The sequence below is a fragment of the Emydura macquarii genome, unplaced genomic scaffold (assembly GCF_026122565.2).
Source record: "Emydura macquarii macquarii isolate MOO-44397 ecotype Brisbane River unplaced genomic scaffold, CSIRO-AGI_Emac_v2 contig_366, whole genome shotgun sequence".
NCBI lineage: Eukaryota > Metazoa > Chordata > Testudines > Chelidae > Emydura > Emydura macquarii.
In genome coordinates this window covers 625622-642858 of record NW_027130503.1, presented here as the reverse complement: position 1 = coordinate 642858, position 17237 = coordinate 625622, and the positions used below count along the sequence as shown (strand labels likewise).

The window sequence follows — 17237 nt, the reverse complement described above, 5'->3', positions numbered from 1 at the left end:
GATTGGTTAGCTTGACATCAATCCCATGCAAACGCATGGAAAAGCTGATAAGGGATTCAACTGACAAAGAATTAAAGCCTGGAATATAATTGGAAAATAGGTCTTGTCAAACAAATTTGATTTCATGCTCTGGTGAGTTTGGTTGATAAAGGTAACTGTATAGATATAATATACATGGACTTGTATACCTCTCAATGTTGTGATTAAAAAATTAGCACTACACAACATCAATACAGCACACGTTAATCGGATTAAGAACTGGATAACTGATAGATCTCAAAAAGTGGCTGTCACTGGGGAATCATCCCTGAATGGAAGTGTTTCAGCAGTTCTGGGAAGGGGTTCTGCAGGAACTGGTACAAGGCCCGATGCTGTTCAATATTTTTATCAACAATCTGGAAGTAAATATACAATCACAAGATTGGAGGAATGATAAATAAACATGGACACTGCAGTCACCCCGAGTGATCTGAATTGCTCGTTAAGCGGGGTCCCTTCAAACAACGTGTATTTCAACACAGCCAAATGCAAACTTCTCCATTTGGGAAGAAGGACTGCAAGCTATATCTACAGAATGAAAGACTGTATCCAGGAAAGCAGGAACTAGGGCTCAGAGTGGACAAGCAACTCAACACGAGCTCTCAGTGTGGTGCTGTCACAAACAGGACTAATGCGATTGTTGGATGGATAAACAGGGAAACAGGGACTAGGAGCAGGGAGGTGATTTTAACTCTGTATGTGACATTGGTGAGACCAATGCTGGAACACTGCAGCCAGTTCTCGGGTCCACCTTTTAAAAAGGACACTGACAAGTTGGAGAGAGTGCAGAAACGAGCCACAAAAGTGATCTGAGGGCTGGAAAAAAGGTCTTATAATGAGAGACTTGAAGAGCTCAATCTGTTCAACAGGTCACAAGGAAGATCAAAAAGTGACTTGATTACCGTGTGTAAGTACTTTCGCCAGGACAAAACACCAGGGAGAACAGAACTTCTTCATCTAGCTGAGAAAGGCCCCACAAGAACCAAAGGTTGGAAGATGAGGCCAGACACATTCAAATTAGAAATAAGACACAAATGTTGAACAGTAAGAGTGAGAAGCACTGGAAGAAACTACCAAGGGAAGTGGTAGATTCTCTCTCTTGGTGTGTTCAACTCAAGACTGGATGCCTTTCTGCAATATATGCTTTATGCACTCAATATAGGGCTAGCTGGAGGAAATTGTATGGCTTGTGAGATACAAAAGCTCAGACTAGATGATCTAATGGTCCCTTCTGGCTTTAAACTCTATGAATATGAATGAATATATGCTGCATCTGTGGGCCTGGCTGGCTGGACGCTCAGGCAGTTTTCTGGCAAAAAGATAGAGGAAAGCTTCAACAGGCCTGTTTTGGAGCCCATGAAAATCTGATAACCTGTAGGATTGACCTACTTTACCCAAATCTTAGAAATCAGAGACAAGAAAGACTTCTTGGGACAGCCAGTCCACCCTGAAGGGGCCAATGCAGGGTTGTTCCCTAGAGCATATTCGTAGAATCATAGAAGAAGATTAGGGTTCAAGGGACCTCAGGGTTAGGTTACATAAAGCCAACTTCCTGCTCAAAGCAGGACCAACCCCAACTAAATCATCCCAGCCAGGGCTTTGTCAAGCCACTTCTTTAAAACCTCTAAGGATGGAGATTCCACCACCTTCCTAGGTAACCCATTCCAGTGCTTCACCACCCTCCTAGTGAAAAATATTCTCCCAGTGCTTTATCTAGTCCAGCTTTAAAGGACTCACATAACTGGATGAAGTTTTCTGTTGATCTTTGCAGAAAATGAACTTAAAATAAGCACCCAGAAAGGTACGTTTGATGAAAGGGGGGGCAAAAAGTACTTTGGAGAGATAATCTCCTCAGAAAGGATGTCTTGAAAATCATGACTATGATGTGACACACTCTAATGAAATAGACATTGAACTGCAGTCTCTTTAACTCCATGCTGGCAAGACAGGCAGCCTGTCAGAGGTAGAAAGGCCTGGAAAATGTCTTTTCTTAGACAAGACAGGATCTGGCCCAGCTGCATAAGAAAACAGCCTTGATGTTTGCATAGACCTAGTGGGTGGGTTTGGGACCCTGATTGTTATGAAGGGAATAGGAGGGATAGGTGAGTGAAACAGGCTCACCCAAGCTCCAGGATGATCTAAGCACAGATTTAAAAGAAGGAGAGTGATAACTACTAAGCCTCGGATATTGAAACAAAGCCCTCAGTTCATTGGATCCAGGCTAAATGCACCTGGTCCCTTGGTAAACAAGCGGGTGGCACTTGATCCTACCATTAGCTGAGCATGTCCGTTCTGAAATGACCCCCCGGAGTCTCCGTTGCCTTCTTCTTGACGATCCACTACTCGGCACTTCACTGCATCCTGGACCTGCCAGGGGACACGGATTTGCACAAGACTGAGTCAGAGAGAGGCACTGTTCAAGGTAAAGCAGCATCCAACCCTACTGGGGATAGATTGAATGCTCACATGGTCACCGGGTTCCTGTTTGTTTAGTGCTCACATGATGACTTCAGACAGATTTACAGGGCACATATCTAACACACCAACACAGCAGCTCCAGATTCCTGTACGCTTACAGGATTACTACACGGGGTAACTTCCAAAGTACTTAGCTGCTGGATTTGCATAGGCAGGAATAACTGTGTATTTTTTCTGTAATCCGTGATACTTACAATGGACCCTGTTGCATAAACCATGACATTGGGGTACAGAATGGCAGATCAGGATTCTAGTCCGTCTGCATTACGTCTGATCTAAAACTCACTGAAGTCAATGGAAAAAGACTCCCAGAGACCACAGTGGGAGGGACTAAATGCAAAATGAAATTAATTAAAAGACGCTACGACAGGTCAATCCCTGGTATAATTCCACTGATTTCAGTGGTCTGACACCATCTGACCCATTTACTTTAAAGGAACTATATCAAGGCAACCTGGTCATATTTAAATGTAAAGCTCCTTGTGTATGTTATTAATAACCCTTCATTTTATTGTAATGGAAGGAACTTTAAAAAAAGGAACGCAACTTTTCATCATTGATGGAGTTCACTGGTTTAAAGTCAAAGCAAGTTTCACTTTCTGCTCATAGTCAATTTTAATTTGTGGCTCCCACAAGCTGGCACCACCTAAGCTGTGTTTGGGTTTCCAACACTGCTGGAGGCTATTTCAGTACAACACCTAGAAAGCAAACTTGTTTTTTGTTGATATTGTCTAAAGACTATATCATTTTTATTCAGCCCAATAAAGGGATGAAATCTTTTTTGCAAATCCTTTAGTAAAACTTTTTTTTAAAACAAAACCTAAATTCTGGACCAACGATAAACTAAACTAAGCTTGTCCCCAAATCTCGGCTCCGCTGTACGTTTTCAGTGCGACGTCTATCCATCCATCTTTCCAGGCACTTATGTCACACTCATCACTGTGATGTCTATGTATCTCAATGTCACTGCCCACAGTTCAAGGGATCAGAGCAGTGGATCTCAAGCACTCATTGTGGGCCGCATATGCAGCTCTCTGTGTGTTATGCGGGCTGTAGCCACACAATATACATACTAGCTGCATGGCCCTGAGGACGTCACAAGGGCAGCAGCTGTGTGCTGATTGGGCAACCAGCGGCCCGTGGGCCGCGGGTTGAGAACCACTGGGATCAGAGGAATCCCCAGACAGACTGCAGAAAAGCTGCAATTCCAAGGGTGGCCTCCAGGACCCTGTCACACGCAGAACCTCTGGGCTGTGAAGTACGAACGACAGGTAGTGCCCACCTCTCGTCTCAGGATGCAATGAACCATCACGATGACAAAGCCCTCCAGGGAGTCAAAGACAGCGAAGAGGATCTGGAAGAGCGCCGACCGCTGATCTGTGATTGCCAGAACTGCAGACATCCAGGTCAGTGCCAGGAGAGGTAGGACCACACAGGAGCTCCATAGGGACGCCCTGTCAGGGGAGCAGAGGGGGAGAGAAAAATAAATCAGCGTTCAGCTTCATCCCCAGCCGGTTAAACTCTGTGATCACTCATGGGAGCCAATTCAGCCTACTGATCCCAATGGGCTGCAGAAGAATCTTCCTCAGTAACAATGGACTCGTTCTGGGTGATTTCTGAGTTCCCCTGGGGGACACAGGAGGCTGCTTTGCTCATCACACTCACGCCATCAGAGCAGGCAGCAGACACTTCGAGGGGACTACTGCTCAGTGGTGCAAGCATGCACAGAAATTTGGGGTGGGAAGGAAGGAGGCAGGCATATCATGTCCCCCTCACGCCCCTCCCACTCCACACTGCTAATCACACCTGCAGTACTGTCCAAGGGGAGGAGAGAAGATGTGGTCAGTGTATGTTGCCAGAGGGAAGTGGAACATCTACAACAGAGGCCAGATTGCCTTGATGGCCATCAAAACGTAGCTAATGGTTTCTGGTGCCTGGACTGTCACAGCGCACTGTAAATCAGTATCACGTGGGGTTTTCTCTGGAAAGTTCAGGTGGCTAAACTGACAAGGACAGAGTTGAGCGTGGACACTAAGCTCCTGTAACTTCTCAGAAGCACGGCTTGCCCTCCATCAAATGTTCCCCACAAACAAATAGCAAGACAACTAAGGAGGCTGCTAAGAGAATCCCTATTCTCTGTTAACATGGGCTTCTGGGTGCAGATGGGACCTTGCCAAATAAACACTCTGGAACACTGCAACCCGTTCTATCTGGTGAACCCTAACCTACTATTGCAAGTGAATGTAGTCTTGGGTTGACAGCCCATAGGATTCAAGTCACAGTAGGGATACCATACATCACAGTCATCTGCAATGCAAGCATCTCTGCAGTCCCCCAGCCAGGTGCTCCAAGATTGAACTGGACAGATCATCTCTAGCAATGAGAAGGCACTTCCGTCTCCAGGGACCATCCTTGACCGCTGCCAGCAAGGGAGCCAATCAGTGAAGATTGGGTAGCAATATATGGGAAATGGACTCAACTTTACTTCTAAACATCTGGGGACAGCGGTGTACAAAGGAGACTAGGGGACTCTATCTACAATTGCTGCTTAGCAAAAGTACACATAGAGACTGAAATAAAAAGTGGACCTCAAGCTTTTTTGGCCTTTACGTAAAGCCATATATATAGGTCACATGGCATATTATAGAACATGGATATCATCACTCTCTCTTTGCAGTACTTACATGGGAACCATTGACCATCTAATGACTCAAGTCATTCAGTCCTTACCCAATTTACACTCACTTGTTATATAGACACAACTTCCATGGCCTTCCCTGAGAGTTTTCCTTAAATAAAGATGGAGTAAAGATTGGCACTGGATTTCGGGATTTAACCCACTGAGTTTTCTTGAGTAAGGACACCAGGATCGTTCCCACTGCAATGATGATATATTGTAGTGATGGGTTACTTCTGTAATTAGTAATGATTCATCAACTATTTCTGCACACCAATCCAGGCTCAACTTTACGAGCTACTGGTGAAATTAACCAACAACCTGAAACAGCAGGTAAATTCCTGTGTAATTCCCCTTTATCCACCAAGTAGAGGGTATTGTGTTACCATGTAAGGAAAGAGCCATAACGTGATATCCATGCCCTATAACTGCACACAGGACATAGAACAGAAGGTTCAGGACTGACTCTTCAATGCCCAATATTTGCAGACGTACTGTAGTTTTTCAGCAGCGTCATAAACCAGACAAGTGTTTTTATTCCCCCTCCTACTTCCCTCCTCCCCCACAATTGACTGATTGCATTTGATAACAGAACCCTCTCAGAATCACCCTTTGCAACATGATATTAATAAAGCTGCCTGGAGAACAAAACTGAAGTGACAGAAAAGCCAAATGGAAAAACGAGATTTGCCCAATGACAGGATGCCACACGTATATTCCATGCAAGGATCAGAGAGTCCAATAGACCAGCTTTCTGGCTGGGCAAAGCAGCTCATTCAAGTTGCTCACCGTACTTCGGTTGACTAGAAAGAACAAGGGGAAAGAGAGGGCACTGGACTGGGACAAGACAGACTACTCTGCCCTCTGGAGTTCCCCAGCCTATCACACGCCAGACACATAGGAATGGACACATTAATGACATTAACAGAAGAGCACACAATAGGCTCTGGCTACAGCAACAGGCCTGAACCATAGCTACAGATCTGAACCACAAATCTGGCTTGGGGTGAGATTCTGCAGCTGGAAACTGTCTCTGCAGCAGGCTGAGTTCAAACACCAAACTCAAAAGAGTTTGAACTCATATCCAGAGTTCAGAGTTGGGGCTAGACTATGGGGCTTTGGATCAGACCTGTTTCTAATACCAATGCAATGGGCCTGGTTCTGATCTCAGTTACACTAGCATATCTCTGCTGCCTGCAGTGGAGTTGCTTCTGATTCATGCTAGTGCCAACTCAGAATTAAGCTCACCAGCTCCAAAAATGACTCCTGGGCTGGGCATACGTGCACACAAACTGACTCAGTGAGGAGTCAGGACTGAATCTGCCCTCCAACGCTCAGAAACAACTGCCAAAGGCTGCAGAGGGGTCACCGTAAACAGTCCTTCTTCCTCCTTGGAGTCTACATCCTTTCTACATGTCACTGTTCTCCTGTCCCTCATAGTCAAAACATTCTGTTGGGTCTCTCTCCGATTGTCACCACAAACCTTTAGCGATGTTACTACACAGCAGATACAGCCTGTTCCCCCCAAAAAAACATCATAACCAGAAAAAAAAATTATAAAAATACCGTTGGGCTAGATCTTCAGCTGGTGTAAATCAGTATAGCTACATTGACTTCAGTGGACCTGTGCTGACACCCCAGCTGAGATTCTGGCCTGACTTTCTGATCTGTTTCTGCTTCATCTTCTGGGGGCCTTCTCAGCAATATTCATCCCTAACAAATGTTATGGAAATGTTGCTTGACATATAATGCACAATTTTTTTCCCAGGCAGCAGATGGCAATGAACTATACATTACTCTGATTTCACTCCCCTAGCTCTGCTTAGCTTTTGAAGTATTAAAGGCAAAAGGATTGTGTTATTTTTTTAAAACACATGTCAAGCGTGGGGCTTAGGAAGAAAAACAAAGGAAAGAAAAACAGGCCTGAAAGGAGCTTGCCCTTAATTCCACCAGCTGAGCATTGGCTGTGTCCTGCAATGCACATGCACTATATCTTTAGTACTGCCCTGTTTTTTACTGGCCGCTTTTGCATCCAGGAAGCCTTAAAGGGTCTTGATATAACTCTCGGGGACTGGGCAACATCATAACACTTAGGTGCTATGTCGGCACGTCACGACACTGGATCGCAATGTGACATGATGCTATTGCTAACTGATGGTGCTGTGATGCAATATGGCTATAGAATAGCCATCCACCATGGATTGTCAGAGGGGATTAAACCCAAGTCCTTTAAGGTTTGAGATTAAGAAGTAAGGGTGTTGGCTGGCAGCTGAGGTAGACTTTTATCCTCTTATGTATGCATCCCAGGCACTAGAGGGAGACAGAGACCCACATTCTCCTGGTGTGGGTTACAGCGACGTGATAGCATGGGTATTATGTCATTGGATCACTGAACTAGGATGCTGCTGTAAGAAGGCACGATCATGGCCCGACATGGTTGCATGCAGCACAGAGATAGTATGTCATGGCACCCGGCTGCTGCTGCACCATGATATGACACAGAGCTATGGTATCATGTCCCGGTGCGCTAATGCCGCAGCACAGTTCAATGACATACCAGGATGACGTCATGTGACAACATGCTACTGCAATACCGTGGTCCTCATGTTTCTTCGACGGGGCATGTAGTTAAAAGCTAGCGAAGCCTTGTCCAGCAGCACACATGGATCCCTATTCAACCTTGTCATAAGCAGGTGCATGTCACAGTCTTTGATCAGCGATGTTCACCCGCACGGGACCCCCAGTAGATGCCCTGTTTCATTCTTTATTAATCGACAGCGCTGGGAACTCTATTTTTGCCAGAGGACAAAGATAAACTAAGGAGAATTCAGAGGAGAGTGCCACAAATGACAAAAAGGTTTGGGAAAGAAAGACCTACAAGGATGAAGGTGTACGGCGCCTGGGCCTAGAGAAAAGAAGACTAAGAGGTGAGGAGACACAGTGATTGTCTGCAGAGATGTAAAGACGCGTGATAAAGAGGACTGAGATTAATTATTCTCATTACTCCAGGATGACAGAACAAGCATTAATGAAATAAAGATGCAGCAGGAAATAAACTTAGTAACTCACAGAGCAGCTCAGGCTCTGGATAAAGCTGCCAACGGAGGTGGAACTGCCCAAGGTGGACACAGGTACAGCAGAGACTAGACACACATCCATCAGGGAAGATTTAGGGATAAGTACATCGGTCCTGCCGTGATGCAAAGGATAGAGATTAGCTGATCTTCTAGAAGTCCATCGTAACCCAAATGCTCCTCTAGTTCTATGACTGCCCTGTTGTGGGGAAAGTGAGGCACTGACTATTAGCACTGCGCCTCCTCCACACGGCTCCAGTTGGGAACATCACTATTGCTCCAGAGGAATAAGTTGTTCTCGCTTTAGGCACCCTCTTGAGAGAAGTCCAGGAGCATCAAAATCCCACTACTCTTTCCCGGCTGCAGAAGGATGAGTCAGAGTCCCCCAAGAATGCCAGAAAAGAAGCTAATATTTGGGTTTGCAACCGGCAAGTTCTAATGTTAAAGGAAGCTCTATTCTGGATGCCGTTTTGATGCATTCAAAAGCAAGGAACCATCAAGATATGACTGCCCATTTCCCCACAATTGCTACTGGGGATTGTTCTTCCCTCAACAGTTGGATTCTAAGCCCTGTGAAAGGAAGACCACAGAACCTGAGATCTCACATACATAGAGCAGCTTCTTCAGAGTCACTTTGGTAGTGATAAGTCAGCGATGGGATGGCTACCATTCCTGGACAGTTTAGGTGCAAAGAGGTGCAAAGGACGTCATGGCATCTTGGCAAATCTATCTGAAATATACAAATCAAAAGATTGCACCGCTAGCTCCTGCTCAGTGGACTTTGACACCAAATAAAGAAGCTGCTCTTTCCCAGTCTAAACAGAGACCTGAATGGGCAAAGAAGCGCATGCACACCTCGGGTCCAATTCAGCAATCCTTACTTGTGTTGCATCGCACTTACCCAGGTAAGCAGTGCCATTGATGATACGAACCGAATGGGGAAGAGCTACTCAGGACTACTAAGAGCCAGAGAAACAGGCCCTAGCATTGTGTGCAGGTGACCACGAGTCAAGAAAAGGATGCAGGCACTTGGCGATCAGGAAGCTGATACAGGCCTCTCTGGAGGAGAGGGAAAGGGTACCCAACGTCCTGATGGATGAAAATATAAATGGAATCCCCGGCACTGAGACTCCCTTTCCAAGAGAGGCTTGACAGCCAGAGCAAGCTGCTTTGTGTCTTGGTAGAAGTAGTGAACGCAAGTTAATTGAAGGAGGAAGGCTAGGAAAGCAGCAGCCATAAAGGACACTGCATGGCACAGCTCACAGAATAAGTCATGCCCAAAGGTAGCCTGAGACCTAACAATTCTACATGCTGTCCCGAGGGAAATCCCATCAACAGGGTGATCTTCAAAGCATGGAAACATGGAGGCCGGTCAGTTATGACTGTTTTACTGCTTAGCTCCTTCCCCTTTGATAGTCCAGCAAAAGCCATCCCGTAAATGAGTGTGTGGAGGGTGAGAGAGATGGGGGGATGCACTTTTTAACCCTAAAGAGGGACTTGCATAATGGGGAAACCTTTCAACTATAGTAGGCTTAAACTGTAGCTTTACAACGTCAGTGCCTAGAATTTGGTGACTAATTAAGTAGCCTGATTTTAAGAAGTTGGAAGGGGTAAGAAGAGACTCTCCCTGGGTGGCAGGTTATCCCATAACTGCCTAGTGCAGGGTTTCTTGCCCCGTTCTCTGGAGTAGCTGGCATTGTGCACTGTTGGAGGCAAGATACTAGACTAGATGGGCCACTGATCTGTTCTGGCCATTCCTACGTTCTAGGCAACCCCAGCTCCCGTTGAGATGAACAGAAGATGCAGGCAAACTGGGAATTAAGGAACTGATCCAAGGAGCGCTGAAATTAATAGAAAGCCTCACGTCAGTGGCCTTCGAAATCTCCCGTCAAAGTTTCCAGCATAATGTAAGAACAGCCTCTCCTCAATGAATCATCAAATAAGCCTTTAGTTGTTTAAGAAAAGTATCGTGAGTTTAAAAAGGCATTTAAATCCCAACGATCCTGATGAGAAAACGCGGTGTAAAATTGCTTCTTACTGGGACACCGTCCATGGGCTAGTAAATTACTCCTGCCTGAACTGTTCTCCCAGGTCCCAGGTTTCCTATTTGCCTGAGATTGACCATGGGGGCAAGGATCCTGGGCGAAATCAATCCTGGACCACTTGAAACCAGTGGGAGTTTTGCCATTGATTTCCCTGGGGCCAGGATTTCAGCCCCTATCTTTGAATGCATCGTATAAAGTGGTATGCTCACAGACAGTAATTCTAGCTAGTTAGCTAGCTAATAAAAACAACAGTAACTCCAGTTTTCTGCAATGCACCCCTCTTTTCATAGAAAACATGTAAAGAATTGGGACGGCTGAGAAGACATATTTAGCAGTCCTGTTTTCGGATCATACCTCTCCCTCAGGTGGTAAAGGCACAAGATTTTAGGGTAGCATTGCCCAGGGATGAGGGAGCAGGCATACTGGGCACAAACCAGCTAAAGAGACGTGCCAGTGGGAAATGGGCCCATTCATTAGCAAAATGCTCTCAGCATCTTCTCAAAGAGCAGCTTGGCAGGGACCAGTTTTACAGCATGGCAGTAGGATCCACACACAGTTGGAAGCCAACTCGGTAAAGGACACATCTGGCACCTTTGCCCTACACTTAATGGCTCAAAGAGGTCCAAAGCGCTCCACCTTCTCAACTGTTTCCCTAGCAAAGAAACCGAGCAGTTCCCGGTACTCCTGATCTTTCCACCTAGCCTTTCCTACCAGTGGTCTGGTTTGATTACACCCAGTCTGAGAACGACTGGGTCTAAATGTCCCTTTCTCTGCCTCCTTATCACTTTGACGTTCTCAGAACGTGCTGTAACTTCCAAAAGCCAAGCAAATGGAGACCCTGCTGAGTATTTTCATGCACCATTATCCCAGATCCGCTCTGCTCTTCAGGGGACCTTCAGGTCTGACAAGTGATGCCTGTGCCAGACTGGAACATGGAAAGAGCAAGGCACTGATATTCCTTCTCTGCCTTTCTCCACCAACCACCACACTCATTGCTACAGTCCGTGTCAAAGAGGAGCCAAGAATCCAGTCTAGATCTGCCCCATGCAGTCAAATTTTCACCCAAATGCTGTGATATCAAAGGGCAAAGCTGGCCCCAAACCTGACACCATTGACTTGAATGCCCAGCATAATGGAAGATTGACATCAACAAGAGGGGTAGTTAGTACTCCAGGAGTTTGCCTTACTAGCAATCTTGTTTGCAACAAGCTTGGAGTGGGCAAAATGATAATAACAGCACCAAGTGGATGGTAGGACTGGGGACAGAGCTGACCACACAAATTCTTCTTCAGGTGCTCAGATGTCCTTTACCACAGTAAACAAAAATTTGCACTGAAATTTACTGATTTTGTTATTCTGTTGCCAGGAAAACAAGGCATCCATTCTTTTACTAGGTCCCTTCTGATCTTTATCAAATCAACTAAATCAAAAGAGCAGCTCTCAGGATCAGTAGGAGATGGTGATATCCAACTCTCTTGTAAATCCAAATATTTTTTTAAAATTTGAAAATAAATACGCTCACGTATTTTGTAAAGGAACAATGTCAAGTCGAATAGGACAATATATTTGAATTTATTTTTAAAAAAGGAGTGTGGTTTAAAAAACAATATGAATTATACTTTTATTCCATGAAATATACCATTTTTATAAATGATCGTGTTTTTGCCAGATTTAAACATTCCTCTGGAGTGGTAGGAAATTGAAATGCAACCACGTGGTGCTAATTCACAAGAACTGGTACTTGAAACTCACTAGAAATACACAAGTGACACACCCTGTGTAGTTTCACCATCCAAGCTGGGTGATGTGCACAGAATAACACAGGATCAACAATGAAAAGTAAATACAATTTTTTTTTAACTCTTGCAGTTTCAAAAAATCTAAACTGTTAACTCAGTTGATCAAAATTTGTCATTTAAATTATTTTGATGGAATTTGGTCATTTTTCTAAAATGAAAATTTTCTGAAAACCTTTTTGATTTCTTGAAACTTTTCCATTTTTCAAAAAATTTCAAAAAAACCTTCATTTTGTGTTTTTTTTTTTTTTTTTAAATATTGCAAATTTTGATTGGTTAGATTAGCCAAACGAGGGGGGGATTTTGCAAAATGAAAAACATTCAGTTGGGAAAAAAATCAAAACATTTCACTTTTGACATTTACAATCAAAATGGAAAAAACAAAACCAAAACCAATGCTGAAAACAGAATTCCACAGAAACTCTCAAAAAACCAAAACCCTGATCCATTAAAAAAGCAGCAGAACAAAAACATCCCCGAGTTCATGATTTTTTAAATTTTCAACTAGCTCTGGTTAGTTCCAAAATTACGACATTTAACAATATTTTATTTTTGTCACTTGACAGTGTCCCTTTCACCAAAGGCATTTAAATCCAGTTCAGACTGCTCCCTGCTTCTATAAGACCCTCTGTGCCAAAGAACATGTAGCAAACCAGGGGTTCTGTCCTTCAAGGTGCTGGGCACTCTTACGTGACCCAGAAAAACACTTAGTCCTGATTCAACAAAGACTTCAGTACGTGCTTAATTTTAAGCAGTTGCTGAAGTCTGTCCCACTGAAGTCAATGGGACTGAAGCACATGCTAACATGCTTTGCTAAAGTGCGGCCCAAGGCCTTGATCCTCGGAAGTTGTATGGCCCGTGTTAAGCAGGAGACCAGACTACATGATCACAATGGTCCCGTCTGTCTTTAATTTGTGAATCTATGGCTATTAAAGTCAATGGGAGTGTTGCGATCGAGAGTCACGCGCCAAGCACTCTGCTGAATTTGGGGCCTTAGATATATACTCAACTTTAAGCACATGAATAGTCCCATTGATGTCAGAAGGGCTAGTCATCCTGCTTAACTTTAAACATCAAAGTGTTTTCCGGGAATTCCAGGATTGAATCTACCCTAGGACTTTAACTTTTGCGGGCTTTGATCCAGGGACATTTTGGGAAGCCTGCACTTCTAACTTCTCATGGCTCAAGGGGGTGGGGATGCAAGAGGGTGGGTGGGACATGGGGAGAGAAAACAAACAGGGAAAAAAATGAAAGAGGGAAATCAAATAAAGAAAGCGAGAAAGAAAGAAAGAAAGAAAGAAAAGAAGTTGAAATTAGAGGAACTAACATGGCATTACTGGTGGCTCTGGCCGAAACTTCAGCGGAAGAAACTACTCCACACTTGGAACATTTGAGCGTCATGCCGTAAAGAGGCACTGCCAGCTGACTGCAATTAAAATCAAAAGACTGAAACAAAACAAAACACTTTGCTTGTGAACACAAACGAAGGAAGGAACAGAAAAGAAAAGGAGAAAAGGAACCAACCAGCCACACCACACCCAGTTTTGAGCAAAGAGATAAAAAACCAGGAAGGAATAAAACTCTCGCCTGTGTCATTCCAGATACAGGAAGCCAAGTCAAGAGCTGTGCTGGTGCCACTGGTGTGGGTGGAACCGTGTTGGGAAAGGTTTCGCCAGGCTCAGAGCAAGTCGCTGGTGTCTCCATTGGTGCTAACCTTTTACTGCATGTTTTTGTTACCCTCCCAGCCCTGCTTGCATGGTTTTGAGGTTGAGAATATTTTCTCTCCCCATATGTCCTTTTCCTGTGTTGTTTTTGCTTCTGGGATCAGCGGCAGTGTGTTGCAGTGGGAAGGCAAGAAGTAGGGCTGATGGGACCAGTGCTTGGTTGGCTTATTTTGTGTGATGAGGGGTAGCCGACAAACTTTTCCCACTGTCCTTTCTGTGCCAGCTCAGCCAGCAGGCAAAATACCTTCCTCGCTGCAGATGGTGACAGGAGAGAAACAAATCATTAGGACTAGGGCCAGATTTATAACCTAACAATGCAGACTGGTGCCTGGTAGAATTTCCAAAAGCACCTCGGCACCCAGTTCCCATTGGAATCAATGGCGCCTAGGCACTTTTGAAAATGTAACTAGAAACCTATCTTCATTTTGAGATTCCCAAAATACCTTTACAAATCTGGCCCCTAGTCCCTGCTTCAGCAAAGCAAAGAAGCCCATGGTTACATGTAAGCACCTGTTTAAATAGTCTTGACTTCAACAGGATGTAAGCATGTGTTTCACATTAAACGTGTGTTTAGCGTGCTTTGCTGAACAGAGATGGGATTACGCATGTGCTTAAAGTTAAGCATGTGCTTAAGTGCTTTTCTGTTTCAGGACTTTAATCTTCCCATAAAGGAAGATGGAACTGCAGGTTGTTTCCCTGTCTGCAGCTGGTGGAGATCCTCTTTTAGAGGTCAACACCCTTTAACTCTGGGCCTGGTGCAGAAAGGGATATGTCTGCACAGCAGCTGGGTACACATGCTAGACAGACACATGCTAGATCAGATCGGGCTAGTGCACTAAAAATAGCAGTGCCATGGGTGGCGGTGACTCAGGCTAGCGGCCCGAGTACGTACCTAGGGTCTCGGACAGGATTGAACTTGGGCAGCTAGCCTGAGCCACCATGAACCTCCACCCACACTGGGACTGACACCTCCCAGCTGTCACGCAGACATCCCCGAGTGCGGGCACTGTAGTGTGTAGACAATGACACATCCCAGATGCTTCCTGGATATCCCTACAGAGTGATCCCTCTGTTTTCACGATGGCGCTAGCCTGAGAGGCCACACAGAGAGGTTTGGGACATAACACTTAGATGTAATGAACCAATAAAGTGGCCAAACAGCAGAGCAGAGACGACCCGGGCCTGCCACTAGTGGGGGGCAGAGTGAGGGCAGCCAGCTTCAGCAGTGTTACGGAGCATGCTCAGTACAAGCTAAGCAGCAAAGCGTGAGGGGAGGGGGACATGACACTGCATGCCCCTGCAAGAGAGGGAATTATCTCCCTGGCACAAGACCACGTGCTCTCTACTCCCAGTGGGCGTGGTTTGCACCAGTGGTGGAGGCAGTTAGCGGATACCAAATACAAAGTGTTTACAAACCCACTTTGCCCTGGCGAGCGACTAGCTGAAAGCTTTCCCCTAGTTTTTATAACTCCATATTGAGTCTAAAATACAATGCAGCACACTGGCTTATTACTTAAGAGGCAAGTGGGTAGTTTGTAATCAGCTGTCATAACATAAGCCATTACTTCCATCAGAAATAAGGACGTGTAGCGAAGGTATCTCGCAGCAATCACAGCCTTGAGACAGAGAGAAAATGAGCTCTTGGCACCGACGTGTGTGTGGATGTTTAAATATATACACATCTTCCAGCAAGTGTGCTCCAGATGCGTGGATAGTGTAAATCCAGTGAAATCAATGGAGTCACACTAGGCATAAATTTGGCCCTGTGTGTGCCTTGCTAAGACACATCCATCGAGTGACCCTTGAAAAGGTGATTTCTATTGTGGGCCACAAGGAATAGGAAACCGTAAGGAGCGAAAAACGCAGCTCTAACAAGAAGTTGGATGAAAACCGATACTGGGAAGGACATACACGTAAGTGACAACACATCACCAAGAGGTGAGAAGAGGTCGGCTGTCACATGTGCACACCCAGCCGTGGAGAGGCAACACAGATATGGTGGTTCATATTCTGGTGCTTATTTTTGGGGGGGGGGGAGGGATGTATGTGTTGGGTAGTGCATATGTGTCCATTTTGGTGTGTGTACATGTGCAGTAAAACTAAGGAAATAATCGTAGTGAATAGCGTATTCAGTGAATTTAGCTTCTTTTTCTGCTTGCTACAAGGCCATAAGCAGATCACAGTCTCTTCCCAAGTGTTCATTAGCTCTCGGATTGTGATACATTTATTGAATGGCACCTGAAGCCTGACTGATTCAGTGGCACTACTCGTGGAGGAAGGTCTGACTCAGCATTCAGGGATCAGAATCTGACCCCATTTGAATGTATTTGACAGCTTTACAATTGTTTTACTTGACGCGCTGACAGCGGATGGTCACAATTCAGGCTATGTTGTTCCTGAACAGACAGGAGCATGCGTCAATAAAGCCACAAGTGCTGAACGTCTGCAGCAAGTCAACACAAACGGGATAAGACTGGCCACAGGGAACTGATTTACAAGTTGGAGCAAGTATTCACTGAAACCGTGTTACACTGGCTTCCCCAGCTCTAGTGTTCGGTGTGTTGATGCACATGTCTAGGTCGATTATGCGTGTTGATCTAGCTCTCTCTATATCTGCATTCATCAATGTGCTATGTAAGGCGCTGATCCTCAGAAGTATACAGGTGCCTCACTCCCATTGAAATCACTGAAATCAGGGGGAGTTGGGTGATAAAATACCTTTGTGGATCTGAGCCCCAGTGTCAATGTGTATGGTATGCATGTAAGGTCATTACTACTAGAAAGTCAAGATTTGCCAGCAGTATTGACACAATAATCACAGTTATTTCCTGTCCTAATGATAGTGAAAACTCTGTTGTATCTCAGATATCATTGTATGGTGATTGTTGACTTGTTAATCAGAACTACTGTATGTTAGGGATTGCGTTGTGCTTATTTGTTGCATAGCTCTCCCTCTTACAGCAAACCGTACTTCTTGCCTCTGCTACAGGAGAAACAGAATCACTAGTTATACCAGTTCTTCTCCTGTGCCCAAATCCAAAGATCTCCAGTGCAGTTACTCATCTTGATGATCCCCAGAATTACCTTCCAACACGGCTCCCACGCCCACACTGTAAGCGGCTGACTAGAAGCCACAATTCTCTAAGGCATTTCAGGGTTCTCAATGGGTGTGTTTCAAAAGAAATTGGCAAAATCATTAACCACAGAGAACATTTAAAACCATTGCCCACGCCACACGCACACATGGAAACAAAAGAGGAGGGAAAAAAAAGAAAAGGGGAGAAAAACAACACAGAACATCAGAAAAAAAAATGGGTTTTTTTCTTTGTCGGTTTTGTTTTCAAAGTATAACATTCAATATGATCAATAACCAGCTGGATTCTTTTAAATCCGGACTTTTGGGT

General features: G+C 44.9%; 1 protein-coding gene across 1 annotated transcript in view; it reads right to left on the bottom strand.

Annotated features, from left to right (window-relative positions):
* ADGRB1 (adhesion G protein-coupled receptor B1) overlaps positions 1-17237 on the bottom strand; it is a 261841-nt gene that overhangs the window by 25066 nt on the left and 219538 nt on the right. Inside the window, exons 25-27 of the mRNA XM_067529975.1 lie at positions 13437-13535; positions 3800-3971; positions 2311-2406 (exon numbers count right to left, since the gene is read on the bottom strand). Of these exons, the coding sequence (XP_067386076.1) occupies positions 2311-2406; positions 3800-3971; positions 13437-13535 (367 nt within the window). The remainder of the gene's footprint in view (positions 1-2310; positions 2407-3799; positions 3972-13436; positions 13536-17237) is intronic.